This window comes from Scomber japonicus, chromosome 19 (assembly GCF_027409825.1).
Source record: "Scomber japonicus isolate fScoJap1 chromosome 19, fScoJap1.pri, whole genome shotgun sequence".
Classification (NCBI taxonomy): Eukaryota; Metazoa; Chordata; class Actinopteri; order Scombriformes; family Scombridae; genus Scomber; species Scomber japonicus.
The window spans coordinates 8,145,292-8,160,424 of NC_070596.1; the positions used below are offsets into that span (position 1 = coordinate 8,145,292).

Sequence of the window (15,133 nt, forward strand, 5' to 3'; positions counted from 1 at the left end):
TCCATATTTATCGCAAAAATCAGATCAACTTTCAGCGATACGCAGAATAAACTAATAAAATCTCACAGGTGCTCTTGTTTTCTAATTTTAATCATATAGTCATTAAAAAAAAGTAACTAACTGCAATTATAGGTAATGCTGTAAGTCATTAACACGCTTCTGACAGTGCTGAAAGGTCTTCTGGAATATCAGGGATTTGTCTGTGGAATGGCTGAGCAGAGACATGGCTTCTTGGCAAGCATCACCATCAAGCTGTCTTTCAACATGAACCCTTTGTACGTCACACCAAGAAATATCATCTTTCTTTTGCTTTTCCTACTTCTTTGAGGTCATGACAACATAAATATCGATTTTCATTCTTATTGACCCTAAATTTTATGTTTTACTGACCTCATTCAGACCTCATTTGTTCAATAAAAAAAAACATGTTAGAGACTCATTCTGTTCTGTACAAGATTTTAAAAAAAATAAATAAACTCAACTTCAGAAATATCTCCAGGAGGATCTCTTATGTCAGCAGTGATTTGTGTTATTCTTCGTTTATACACTAGCACAACCAGTATCTATAGCAACCATAACACAATCTGATGGTCTTTTTGTGCATTACATACCTTATATAAGTGGTAAAGATCGCCCAAAAAGTTTGTGTTAAATAGATTGTTTTTGACCAGATATCATAACACAAAGTGACCTCTACCAAATGGTTGAGCAGACCTACAAAGTCCTTTGTGAAATTTGGGCCTCCTAGAGAAAAGTCAATAGAGCTATTTGGTGGCGTTGCAGATACTCAATGAATTTTCCATTGGTCTGTTTTCAGGTGCCAAGAAATGTATCCTACATTGCTTTAGTGGGGAGGTGTCTGAGAGAGGATAATACATTAATAATCTAAATTTATGCAATGGCCATGCAGTTATTTGGCACAAATAAAAAGAATATGAAACACATACCCATGACTAGCAATCATGTGAGCCATCAATATGTTGTGTTCTTGCAGCATCTGCTAGAGTGTCTGTTCTTTGGTACTCCTGTAGTACTGTAATGTTAAGAAGCTAATGAGATTCAAGTGTCACAACTGAATATTTTTGCATCAACTTCTGTCCCAGTGGAAAATATAGTAAAATAACACTATTCCACACATTCCAGTTCAGAAATGAAATAATAAAAGAAGGATGTATAAGGAAGAAAAATAATAATAATCCCAATAGAGAAAAAAAATGGTACATCTTCAATTAAAATATTCAGAACAGATACATTTTCTTATTATTTTATATATGCAAAACACAAAACCAGAAATGTTTTCCCCTTCAGTACAAATCCTATTTGAAGTATTGTTTAAAATACAACTTTCCAAATCCTTCCAAAATATAACACAAAATGAGCAAATGACAACTTTTTCAGTTTTACAGAAAGAGCATTTGTCATCTGTTTTTAAAAATCTAGAAAGGTAAACATTTGTAAATAGATGTTGTGTAACACTTACCTTTTCCTCTTCTTGTCTCAATCTGAACAAGTGAAGTGAGCGAAGGCGGAGCTTAATTACATCTCTGCATAGTTAAATTAACACTAATCAACTCTGTGAAATAACTTTGACACTGGACACCATTTAAATCTGAAAGGGTTAAAATTACACTTTTAAAATCAACTCTCTAATGTTTAACACTGAAATGTTAACACTTCAATCTGTGCTGTGTACTTGCCTGATTAGGGGTGTATCATGATAATTTTATTTGTTTAAAAACATAATGTGAAACATGAATATAGTTCTCTGAAAACTCCAGATGGGACTGAGATGACATATGTCAATTAAGCCTGCTCTTCCTTATTATTCTATAATATGAATTTTGATTGCAGCCCTCCCACCTCACATGAAAATACCATCATGCATTGCAGACTAGCTAACAGAGTGCACTTGTGTAAGGATGGCCATGGCAACAGACAGATCATATCCTTGTAATGCCCCTTTAAATCTAAATTTTCCATAGCACCAAATAAGAAGGGAGAAAATGACCGAAAGTAACCTTTCAGAAGTGATTTTTGTAGAGGTGTAGGAGGAAGCCAACCTCTGCTGAGTTGACACAGCTGTCCAACTAGACTCAAAGTCACACAGTAGTAACCAATCCAAATCTGTCTTTTCTCAAAGCCAGACTGTAAACACCTTAATCATGACCGACAATAAGTAACTACTTCAGCTGTTACTTCAGCATTAGCATAACTCACAAATTTGTACCCATATCATTTTTGTCAGTGTATATTAATCTAAACCTTAAATTAAATTAGTTTTGGACAAGAAAACTAAATGAATTTCAGAATAAAATAAGTAATTGAAAACAATAAATCTTTTTTTTTTAAAGCAACTGAATGCAACTGGTGTAAAATACAGACAACACAGTTCTTGCACAAACTATTAGAAATACTTTCATTTTTATTTACATTTAACTCCAAAAACTAATTTGAAACATCACATTTTACAGAAAGAAAAAAAAGGCCTTTTGTCAGATGTAATCAAGAATTTCTGTCTCCATCTCATTTTCACTTCCCTCTGATGGCTGAAATTCATCATCTTCGTCTTCCTCTTCATCTTCCTTGCTCTCGTCTTCCTCCTCGTCAGCATCCATATCTCTCTCCGAGAATTTGGAAGCTAGTGCTGTGCGTCTGCGCCTCTTGGGGAGTTCCGGTAATGCTGTGAGAGACAAGTAAATTGTTAACCTAGGCGCCTACTAGTTCACCAATTTAGTTTAGTTAAGTTACCCATTTACTTAATATGGACAAAAAAACACTATTATATATCAACTCTTCTTATTATCCCCTCAGTATAAGGGGCTGCATAATGACGAAATACTGGATACTACTTTAAATCTCTCTTTTGTGTGTCTAAAAATACTCAATCAATCTAAGAAGAAATAAGCCTTCAAGTGGAGCCTTAGTGTCATTTGGGTCACAAGGCTTAACATTTAAAATCCTCTATGAGAAATGACATTGAGACAGTCAGTGAGACAAAAGTGGGGCAGGATTTTGGCTCTCTATAACCCCAGCTCTGACAACTATTGGCCATGTTGTGGCCACATGAGGAGAAAGGTCATTACTGTAACTGTCTGTGTAGTTAATCTGTGATCACACACAAAGATGACATGGTGTCTTCTTCATGGTGGATATTTTCCTTACGTGGTTTCTGTGTTCGGATGACCTTCTTGATCATGGCTGAGATTATGTCCCTTAGCTTGTCGGTGGTGCCTAGAACACACCAGCCGTCTCGCTCGTCACACACCTCCTCTTTACCGTTGTTCTCTTCAATCACATGTCGGACACTAGAGACACACACATAGCTCCATTACACCCAAATACAGCAATAGGTCTACAAAAGGTCAATATTCATTATAATAATTATTAATGATTTGACCTCACAGCACTACACTGTACCTTTCTACTTCCAGATCACAGAGCTGGTAAAACATCTGTCTGTGAGGAGGCAGCATGCCCTCTCTGAAAATGTAGGATGACTCCTGTGGAGAGGAAACAAGGGTTAGGGTTAGGATTTACATTTACAGTTGACATTAATGCAGCACCACATTGTTCAAGATATCATGTCTAAACTAGACCTTCACCAACCTTCAGCCGATATGTGACTTGGATTGGATCTCGACTGGTGCTCGGACCCTCCTGAGCTGGAAGTTCCATCACACTAGCTGGCTGAGGACCTGGAAGAAAACAACATTGTGAAGATTACTGAAGACTTGTTACTGCCTACAGTCAAGTAAGTAAAGTGCATAAAAGTGTTAGCTAACAGGGCTGGATAGAGAAATGAGATCAGTTACTGACTGTCGGTACGTGTACATACACAGAAGAAACAATATTACTCATCTTGATTTGTGTGAGAGCATCTATTCTTTGTCTGAATTTTACATTTAAGTATTCACTATTCAACAATGGAGACCTGCTTGTTTAGACTGGAATTATTTTGAATCACATCATGTAATTATATCTACTTTCATCTTGCTGCCCTGCGGTCACACCTGCTCTTTACCTTTCTCAAGTGCTTGTCATGCAGATGTGTGAGAAGCAGATTGGAAAACTGACACCTGTATATTAAATGACTAGGAAATGATTTAAGTATTTCAAGATCAATGTTGTTAATCCCCTCCTCCTATCATGGGATATCCTGGTTTCTTGTTTATATGATGTTGAAGAAATCATGCTAATGCACAAAGCCAACAATAACTACTTGTTTTAAGTGCATGTTTGTTCACTAAATTTTATTTTTTATTTTCAAGCTAATTCAGCTGCTTAGTTTTTTTAGTAAATGTACTTTGTTGTGGTTTTTGGTTTCTCTCTTTTAAATTTGATATCTCAGGAAAAACAATCTGGGTGAAAATGCAAGAATAGTTTTTATCAGCCGCACTGACTGAGTTTCCTGAGGTCCAAAGTCCAGTAAGTCTCCTTTTTTCATGACATTTTAATAGATGTGTTTGATTGGTGAGCTGGTCAGAACTTAGCTATATCTTTTAATGTATGTGTCATGTAATTACACACGCCCAAATAAATTCACCTACTCACCAGCTTTGTTAAATGTGATTGGCAGACTGTAGTTGAGGGCACTCCTCTTGGCTTTCACTGGCATGTCAGATAGTGAATACCCTGAAAGTGGGGGAAAAAAGAGGAACAACAGTAGTAAGAGTCAGAAAGAGAAGTCATAACTTTTCATTAAGACTACAATATGCTGAGGAAGGTTTTATACAAAAATGCTGATGTTGAATATAAACCATCGTTTGCCTTTAAAATACCAAATTCCAAATTCCATAAAGTCACTTGTGAATCTGTTGTTCAGTCTTGCCTCAGGCTCATACCATGCTTGGTGCTGCAGCGGATCCTAAAGTCCAGCATCTGGTATTTCTTGGAGTCTGCGCTCTTTCGTGGGTCATAACCCAGCCTCACCCACAGACTTCTCCACGGCCCTGTCACCTAAAAATGGCAACTTCATGTTTAACTCACATTTAGGTAAAAACTCTAATTTATGGTTTCCTAATTTTACATATTGTTGTCAGTCTGATAAGTAATTTCTCAACCAGTTACATGCATTTCTACCAAATGTTGAAACGGGCTAAACATGGAAATACTTTCAACTGATTACTTACTAGTGATTCCTGACTTTTTACGAGACACGGCCATTTGGATATTGGTATATAGCTGTTTGTACAGTTTTTGTCACCTTCTTTGTGAAGGGGTGTATAACATATGCCATTTTACAATCTCTAGGAACTGTACCATGTGAAAGAGAGAGATTAAAAATATGTCTTTTATGGTCTAAGATAATATAGTATGAGAGATTGAGGAAAAGTGGATCTAGATTGTCCTCTCCAGTACACTTCCTGGGGTCATTGGCAGAGAGGGCATCTTTGACAACACTTAAAGAGATAAGATGTAGAGCAAACTGCTGGCTGCTTGGAACAGAGAACATCTTATCATCAACTGGAGGGAGGTCTAATTCCCCATTCTTGAGAAGGTGACCAGCTGCTGTAAAATGTTTATTAAAAGCTAAGCTAGTCATTGAGCTTGATTTGTTATTCGAATTAACAGCCTTCCAGAAAATTGCTGGATTTGAATATGAGCTTGAGCTTGAGACTTGGCTTTCCTTACCATAGCTGTACATCTGCAAGCAAGCGACAATGCTTTATTTCTTTCAATAAACAAATCAGATGGTTCATTTGTTAACCAAAGTTTTCAAATGATGTAACAACACTGGTGTGACACTGATTGTTCTGAAGATACACGCCATGTTACTGATATATTATGATTACTAATAGTCCTTATACCTTTTGATAACGACTAAGCAAATATTTCAGCTTGTAACATATTAAAGAGATTTTTCATTTTAAGATGTTTTTGTTCATACACTACAGACCAAAACCTAAATGAGGCTTAAATATTGTAATTTAAGTTTATATCTGAATAAAATTGGGGACAATGATTTAACAGCATTTATCTTTTAATTTGAAATGCAATCTCAAAGTGTTTACAAGTCGCACTCAGCTCACCATGTAGTAGGCGAAAACAGGCAGCAGCAGCTTCAGTTTATCAGGGTGGATGTTGATGTTGGCCTTGACGCCATTCCGTGACCAGATGGGCCGGCTCTCAAACATCTAGGGACAGAAGTTTGGTAAAAGATAAGGTGAGGTTACTACAGGTTAGTAATATCTGCTTTATATAACCTATTAACCCCAAAACTGCTGATTATGATGGTGAACAGTGGCTGTCAAAAATGGCCTGATGGAAAAAGTGGTGACATCATTGCGCTAATCTACAGGTGGCAGTAACAGCAATGCACCAGCAAGGCAGGAAAGAAAACTGCGAGCTAGAAAACATGGATGTAAACAATATAGGTTTCAAAATTTAAAACTAAAAACCTTGTACAAAGAAAGAAAAGTAATCACAGTCATCACATTTCCTGGACCTCAAGTACATATTGGTTAGAAACACTGAATGTAAAGATAAACATTGTTTACAAGAATGTTTGCAGGAACTGTAAAGGACCAAAGTGTGGGATTTTTGATGTATTTTGTTTGTATTTTATATGTATTTTATGCCTTGTGTGAGATGTTATGTCTTTTATTCATGAAGTCTTTGATTTATTCTTCTGTATCACAATTTGGTCCACTGTGGTTGTTTTAATGTGCTATACAAATAAAGTTGGATTGGATTGGATTTAGTGGCATCAAGTGGTGACGTTGTAGATTGCAACCAAATAAATATCCCTCACCTTGCCCTTCCAAGTATGTAGGAGAAGCTACGATGGCTGAGAACCTCACAAAAAAATACAAAAGACCTTCTCTAGAGCCAGTGTTTGTTTTGTCTGTTCTGGGCTACCGTAGAAACATGGCGGCCTCTGCGGAAGAGGACCTACCACCTATGAAGATATAAAGGGCTCATTCTAAGGTGACGAAAATACAACAATTCTTATTTTCAGATAGTGACACTGATTAAAACATACTTATGAATATAGTATTCCATTTCTGCCAATACATCCCTCTAAATCTTACACACTGGTCTTTTTAGGGATGTCAGGTAATGACAGAACACACATTTATCGGTGCATGCATCGGTCAATAGTTACCTTTTTCGTAACACTTGTAACACCTATGTTTCTCATGTTTTTGTTTATCCTTTGAATTTGTTTGTCTGTATTTCTTTACTCTTACGCTTTTATGTTGTATGCCTCAACACACAAGGGTCACCTGACAAGCCCACATGGATTTGAATGGCTCCTCCTGCACATTTCTCTTTTGTTGGTTATTCTCTTCTCCTAATCTCAAAAAGTCTTCATGTATTTTTCTTTTGTCATGTATTGTTTTTCTTTTATGTGCAATAAATTAAACAAATTTACTTGTGTTTTGGAATTCACTATTATAATTTTTATCCTAATGTATTTTAGCTTGTGTATTCCTTATCTAATGGTCCCTCCTACTGTAATAGAGGATTTAACTGGCATAGGAGTGCCTCAGGTTTCTTTACATTATTCCTTACATTACACCAGTGACCATAGCAGTGAGTGTTGCCCTTCCAGTAGCCAGCAACCATGATTTCAAAAGCAGACCTACTGTTTTCAGTTGTTCTTCTGCCTGTTTGTCCCGCTCCTTCAGGCAGACCCGTGTCCAGTTGACCTTAGCCGCCTCCAGGCACTCTGCTGGCACGGTGGGTTCATTGAAGCTGACAAAAATGGCGTTGTGGGGTCGACGGGCGCGATTCAATCCAATGAAGTTCTTGTTAAGGGGCGCCTGGCTGTGAATGGAAAGAAGAAATATGGTGAAATAAGACATATAGTATTGTTGTTTACATTGGAGAACCTTCTTCAACCAGGAGCATAATCCATTTTTCTACCTCTATGTTCATCTGTATCAGTGATCCAGTTCCCAGCTAGGTTGGGTAAGTAAATGATGCTTTTGTCAAACAGACCTTATTGACTTTTGATGGATGTCAGGTCGGTAGAAATAATCCACGGGAGTGTCGAGACGTGAGAAGATGGCCGGGGGAAGGAAGTAAGGCATAGGCTTCTCAAAGAACTCTTGATTCTCTGATTTGCGGAGGATGATTTTGTCGTATAGAGATGTGTCTTTTCCGTTTTCTGAATGCACGGCGAGGCACTGAAAGTCTGCCAGCCCTGCAAAGGAACAAACATGTCATCTGAAGAAAACAACATCATCTGTTCAGTTAGTATACTGAAAAAGACGAACGATACAGCAAACATTCAAGAAAATAGCTCACTGAGTTGAATCTACGAGTAACGAGAAATATTACCCAGGATATCCAAATATCCTGTGGTTATGAAATATTCCAAAAATTCATACACATACAAGGACTTCTAAATCAAACCTTGAAATTTGTACGTTGTTCCTATGACTCCGAGTACATCCATTTGGATCTCAACGTCGCTGGGGTCGCTTTTTCTCACCCGCCGTCGCACCCTGAGGAGGAGGTTGCTGGATGGGAACCGGTTTCCACACAGAGAGTGACAGAAAGGATCCTGAGGTCGGTAACGCAGCTCAAGCCGCCGGTTGGGATGAGCGAAGGTCTGCAGAATGAATAAGAAATATAGACAGGTGTCAGATGATGAAGACGAGGATGGTGCCAGCATTTCCATTTGACTTAATTTAAGTAGTTTAACAAAGGGTCCTCCTCCAGATAATCTTTAACTGAGTAGATGTCATTTCCTATATTCTGGTGCCTTATAACAGGTGTTTTGACACTTTGATCTCACTAAATGATGGGTACATTTTATAATTACATCTAGAGTAAGCGTTTGGCCCCAGATCACAGATTAGAAAATAGAAGTTGATGATCAGTATATTCATATTAAATGAATCTACTGATTTTTGACATAGTAAAAGAGGGAGTCCAAGTTCATGCAGCCTGTCTTATATCTGTTATCTTTACCTAATTCCAAACCATTTCAAGACTTGGTAAACAGTTTTTCTATTTTCATAACTTTTCCATGAATTTCATGGCCGTGGGAACCCAGTTTAAACACATTTGTTAGGTGTCAAGTATTACATATAAACATAATTAAAGTGGTAAAACAAAAAACAAAAAACAAAAAACAAAAACAAAAAAAACTGTAGGCTACATTTGTTTTGCAGTAGATACTATGAAGCCACTTATATATCAAGCTTGGGGCATGGGACAGAATAAATACCCTGTGTATGAAACTTAAACAAACCTTTATTAACTGTGTTCGAGACTGTTTTAATTAAGGCTACAACATGTTCAACTTACTTTGGACACTGCTCGTTCACCACCGAGGGTCTCCAGCATCTTGTCGACATTGTTGACCACCGCCGGATACTCCACACACACCAGCTTCTTGTCGTGTAGCTCCAGTGTGGCCGAGCTGCCGGGAACATCCTCAGAGTGACCCGAGAGAGAGAGCTCTGTCAGGGTGAAGTCCAGCTTCATCTGTCGGGCATCCGCCATCACAGCTCTTGTTTCAGTGTGCTTAAGCGGACATGGTGAGCAGATAAACCCTAAACAGTGAATGACTAATATGCACCGCCACAGTGTGCGTGTGGGTCCGAGTGCAAAATAACGCCGGTTGGAAACACTAGTGAATGCATGTAGTTCCGCCGTCATTTATTCCGAAGTTATTGTTAATTATAAAAGGCTCATGAGACGATGAACAAACCACTCCATTAAAAGTGAAAAAAACAAACAAACACAATTTCCACTCAAATTAAACCATGAATACATTGTTAAGACTTCTTTCTTCCTTATACCTCTAAAATAGATATTTGCTTTTTTATTATTTCCTTAAAGATGTAGTGGAGTAGAAGTATAAAGTAGCATTAAACGGAGATACTCAAGTAAAGTGCAAGTACCTCAAAATTATACTTACGTACTGTACTTATGCGTTGTTACTTTTGATCACTGTTGTAATAACCTGTCTACACACAGAAATCAAAGTGCTGCTGTTATGCAGCTTTTGGCCACACGATGGCGTTGTAAAACCAAACAATATACATTCAATTAAGGAAATTATCTGACTGGGGGAATACTGTCGAGCCTCCATCACAGTTTAACAGCATAAGTAACTGAATCCTCTTAAGATTCTATCTGAATGAGCCCTGTAATGTATAATTATTTCATATGACAGGACATTTAAATGCCACTAAAAGTCATTCTGTGTCGTCAGCAGGCCACATCCTCTGTTGTCAGAAGGACTTTAGTAAAGAGGATTTATGTGCTGTCCCTCCCAGAAATTGTCAACAGACTGTCATCCCCTCAGAGAAGAAAGACGGGTGAAGAAACAGTTGTGTCTGTTTACCTTGTTCATTAAGATACTGTTAAATAAGCAATTATACTCTGATGTGACGCTGTGTTTACTTTTATTCTAGTTTGTCTTCTTTCCTTATGCCTCTAAGGGAGTACTGGGCTTGATACTGGATTTTAAACCATGTGTCGTTTTCACTTTTCTGAGTCACCCTCGGTTGATTTGCAGTATTGTAATTTCATTTGAACTTATTCTCTTTTAAGTCTAACAAAATTTCATCTGCGTGGACATGTTTAGCCTAGATGAGAAGCAGTAAGTCAAACTCCAAGGGGTAAACATGCATTTTACATTTCACATTGTATCATTACATGGAGAAATATAAAAAATATATATACAGACAACAAATGGACATTTTTACTTAAAGGTACTGTAGGTGTATTAGCTCTTTATTAAACAACAAGTACTGGGACCACTGTTGCTATGCTTCAAAATCTAGTCTCTCTCTCTCGTCAGTAGTCCTGGACAGTTTTTTGCACTGTCATATATAACACAGCACAAAAGCCATGTCTCTCTTCATGTGTAGTTGACTATACCGTATGTAAATCAATAATAGCTTTGGATTTCTTCTGTTTCCTTATAGAGCTAAAGTTTACTTCTTTCTCACAGAGGATTTAAAGGCTTATTAAAGTAGCAAAAGTACATGTGTAATCAATAACATTAGCATTATCTCACTACATGACATTCAAGGCCACTGGGACACCTGAATACAACAGAGTCATCAGTGACAACTTTACTTTTGTTCACTATGGTCTGTGTTCTATTGCTCTTGCTTAATGTAGTGGAAATTTTAAGCATACACCTTGTATCAACTTTGTGAACACTATCAGAGCCTCAGTAAAATATAGCCCACAGTAAATGGTAACAGTCAACCTGTGCAGTTAAGTAATGAAGCTCAGTATTAAGTGGGAGCAACACAAGGAGGAGGGGGCACAAGGTACCCACTCACAATCTGTTGTTCGCTGTGGTGAAGTTAGGATTTTAATCATCTCTTTCTGTCTTTCTTTTCTCTTGGGGGAGAGAAAGAGATGTTAAATATTCATCTGGCTCTCTGTGCTATCTCTTTTTGAGGGCTTGTCCGCTCCTCCCTGCCTCTCTGCTGGCCTGTTCCAGCCGTTACAGTGTGTGGAGGACGTGATAACGTTATCAGAGAGCCTACACCGCCCGGCTCACTCTGGAAGAGCCTGTTGCCCTCAGATTTCACCCTGTTTGCTCTCGGACAGCACATCCCTTCTCTCCTGTCATCCCTTCTCTCAGCCTCTGCAAATCCCCCGTCTGGACCTGCAGCTGGCTGTTTGGCAGTTGGAAAGTCAATCTGTATTAGGAAGCATGATGTAGACTTTAGGCCATACCCAAAAAGCCTAATCACTTTATGTAGGCAAAGTGAAAGATTTTTATCAGCAGATGCTTTCATGGTACTCTAGTAATTTATTCTAGAAGTGTCTTTCATGTGAAGATTTGCCCAGGACTGCCATATACTGTCATACAACCTCACAAGCTTTACATTTTTTACGATGTAGGATAATAAGCCCCACAGTAGAGTAGAGAGGTAGCTCACAAGCAATACTTGTGACTCATCGTTATGGGTTGACTGTATCTCTGTATTATGAGCAGGTCAACCAAAGACTGATTTTGGTCCCCTGTTTAATCTGAATAATTATTAGGATACCTGAAAATGTACAATCATTAATTAATTCATATGTTAAAAAAAACAAAGATGTCAAAGATGAAATGTCAGTTTTCTTTCTTACCCTGTGAAAGGATAAGTTCACAAATTTTCAGTCAAGTTTGTCTTGAAACAACATTCAGGTGCCCATATGAACACTAATAGAGTTTTTTCTTAGTGCAATCATTCCTCCAAAGACCCCTCCTAATTGGTTTTCAATGTAAATGATTGGGGGACGAAATACACAGCCTTTGTTTTGTGAAAAAAAATGTATTTAAACGTATTAATAAAGTCTTTATGTTCTTAAAGGAATACAGCAATGAAAGATAACTACCTGCTTTGACTAATTTGGATCGCTGAAGTCTCATCTTATCCTCAGATTAACATTTGAATACTTTTTTCTTTTTGCACAGAGACTGTGTATTTTGACCTTCATCATTTACATTAAAATTATGAAGGGGTTTTCCTATGACAGTATGAACAGGAGGAATGATTACAGTGAACAAAACCTGTTCCAGTGTTCATATGGATGCTTGATAATTGTTTTAAGCCAGACCTGAATAATTGTGAATTTACCCTTTAATGCCCTCACAAACAGGTTGGGAACCACTGCAGTAGACTTTCTGCTACAAAGGGAGAAGGAATGCCGAAATAGACCAATTGGTTGGCCTTTTTTGTGCCTTATGGGGGACTTTTGATAGGGAATCATTGGGAAGTGGATGACATGTGGCGAGCGCTATCCCAGGAACCACATGTCACTTGGCTTACATCCAAGTCCACTGAGCAACCAGGTTTCCACCACCAATATCAGCTCCTGATACTGCTGTTTACATCACATTCATGGTTTCTGCTATGATATATTTTGATGGACTCTCCCAGGTTCCCAACAGGTTTAAATCACATCTAAATTGGGCCTTTACTGGTGACTTGACATCAGATTGTGTTGACGATGTGTAAATAGAGCCCAGAAAAAGTAACCACAGGAAATGAATGTTGATGCACTCTATTTTTTCCAGCTCATGTTCTTTGTAGGTGTGGCCTTTTGTACGCATCATCCCCGCACTTATTTGTGGGTGGGCAGGACGTGCTCGACCACAACACAGCGTCAGTGGCAATCAAACGGTATCACACACCCCCACATTGAGTGACAGCAGCGGACGTGACCACGCTGCATCTTCCTGAGTCTAGTCATGAAGAGGAAATCTGCTGACAGTTTTTTTTCTGTTTGGATTATTGTGTCTGTTTTTTTGTTTAAGTGATGGATTGTAGGCTTGTCATTCAACACCGACATCCAACGACAACACAATTCTATAGCTGCCTTGTGCTTATAATTATGATTTTGGGAGGCATAACCTTAAAAAAATATTTATTAATTCACTATCTTTGCTCTTGTTTACCCTCAATATCAAAACTCATTATTGTTTCCAAGATTCTCTTTGTATATTAAAGAATATATCCTCAGTTTAACAATCACTTTCTAATGCCAAATTTATTTTCTCGCCACTATTATCATTTTATAATATATAATATCTGTATTTATATTTGTAGCTACGTATTTTTTGGCCTATTCACAATGTTACTCTAACAGCTGAATGTTCCACCATGCTGCTCTGTTAAATGCACTCTCATGAAGGATACTTTTTCTGATTGAACAAACAAACAATTTTACTGAATCAGCTGAATCATATTAAATGCTGAAACAAGAATAACATAGAAAGAATCTGATCCTACAACTGTAAAAGTGATTTTTCTTCATGTGTAAACCGCAAAAAAGAGACAGTTGGAGATACAAGGTGGCACAAAAAGCCTGTTTAGTGACAGACATGTCATAACAGTAAATAATGACTCATACTTTTGTGACATTACTTTGAGGATCAGTGATAATGGCCCTTCTTGGGAATCTCCCACTCTGTCTTCCATGAATTTGTCATCGGTGCCTTAGGCAAGTGCAGCCATCCTACCATGCTGCAGTGTTTCCACAGGTACTGGCTTGGGCTCATTTGCATAGAACAAATTTGCAAGACAAATTCAGCTCTCTGCTCCATCTCCTTTGCCTGGTGTGTGTATTTGTGTGTGTGTGGCTCTGTGAGATAGAGAGAGAAAGACAGAGCTGCATTTGGATTGAGGTGTGTCGGTTTTGAGGAATAGCACAAATGAGTCTTGATTTTTTCGAAAACTTGTTGGTTGGTCTTTGTTGGATGGGGAAGATTTGCTCCTTTCTGTCTTGTTTTTTTGTCCCAGTGTTTGTCAGCACTGAGGCTGTCACTCCCACTAGTCACGCAGCATCTTGCACAAATTTCCTGCAACCTGCTGTACTTCAAAAATCTAAATTCAACTAGAGCCTCTATTTTCATATTGTTGGCTTAAAATACCTTTTAATGCAGTTGAAAAACCTCTAGAAGCTTTCCTCTAACTGTTCCCTGGTGAATCTTTTGTGAGACCTGAACAGAAATCAAGCAAATTCGCAACTTTGAGGTTACCACAACACCCCAGGCAACACAGATATGCAAATGAATGAACAGGGGCTGGATAACCACATATACACCTCCAACAAAGCCCCTAGCTGCTACTTTGTATGTCATCCGTGTAAAAAAACAAAAAATCAGAATGACAATACTGCTCAAAGCTTTTCACACCTGTACACCTTGACGCCAAAGGAATGTTTCAAGAGCACGTGGTCCTGCGTGCTTTCTTCCTTTTCTCCCGTTTTTCCCCGGGCTACCCCCGCAGCGCCACCCCTCCCTTTCAGGACCCATGTCCTGTTTGTTTAGTCCCACCCAAGATCATCTTCTCTCTCTCTCTCTCTCTCTCTGTCTCTGTCTCTCTCTCTCTTCTGTTGGTTACCTGTGCAGGATTCTGATTTGCTGTCCCTCTTCACACCAGGATGCATCAGCAGGTCTAACTGTTATGCAGGATCGCAACTGACCCTGTTGCCCTGGTAATATCAACACATTTTGCATAAAGACCTCAGATTTGTTTGCCTGACAGTAAGCCTTCTTGTCTGCTCTGTTCCCTGTACAGACACTGATTTCTACAGAAGTCACACTCACGTACATAGAACAACGTAGTTGAATCAACCTTTACACTTTCATTATCCTGCCTTTTTAATTCCAGATATCAGAGATAATTTTTAGATCTAGATTATGATCAGAAAGGCT

The 15,133-nt window shown here is 38.3% G+C and overlaps 1 protein-coding gene across 1 annotated transcript; it reads right to left on the reverse strand.

The window, feature by feature from the left end:
- Positions 1 to 2,470: 2,470 nt before the first annotated feature.
- Positions 2,471 to 9,529, reverse strand: gtf3c5 (general transcription factor IIIC, polypeptide 5). Its single transcript, XM_053340100.1, has 11 exons — positions 9,262 to 9,529; positions 8,362 to 8,560; positions 7,945 to 8,149; positions 7,590 to 7,770; positions 6,030 to 6,134; positions 4,842 to 4,956; positions 4,552 to 4,632; positions 3,607 to 3,695; positions 3,418 to 3,500; positions 3,163 to 3,305; positions 2,471 to 2,680 (listed from the first exon to the last, which is right to left on the reverse strand). Exons 1-11 carry the CDS (start codon positions 9,457 to 9,459, stop codon positions 2,493 to 2,495), a joined length of 1,587 nt encoding a protein of 528 aa, XP_053196075.1. The 5' UTR covers positions 9,460 to 9,529; the 3' UTR covers positions 2,471 to 2,492.
- Positions 9,530 to 15,133: the final 5,604 nt, after the last annotated feature.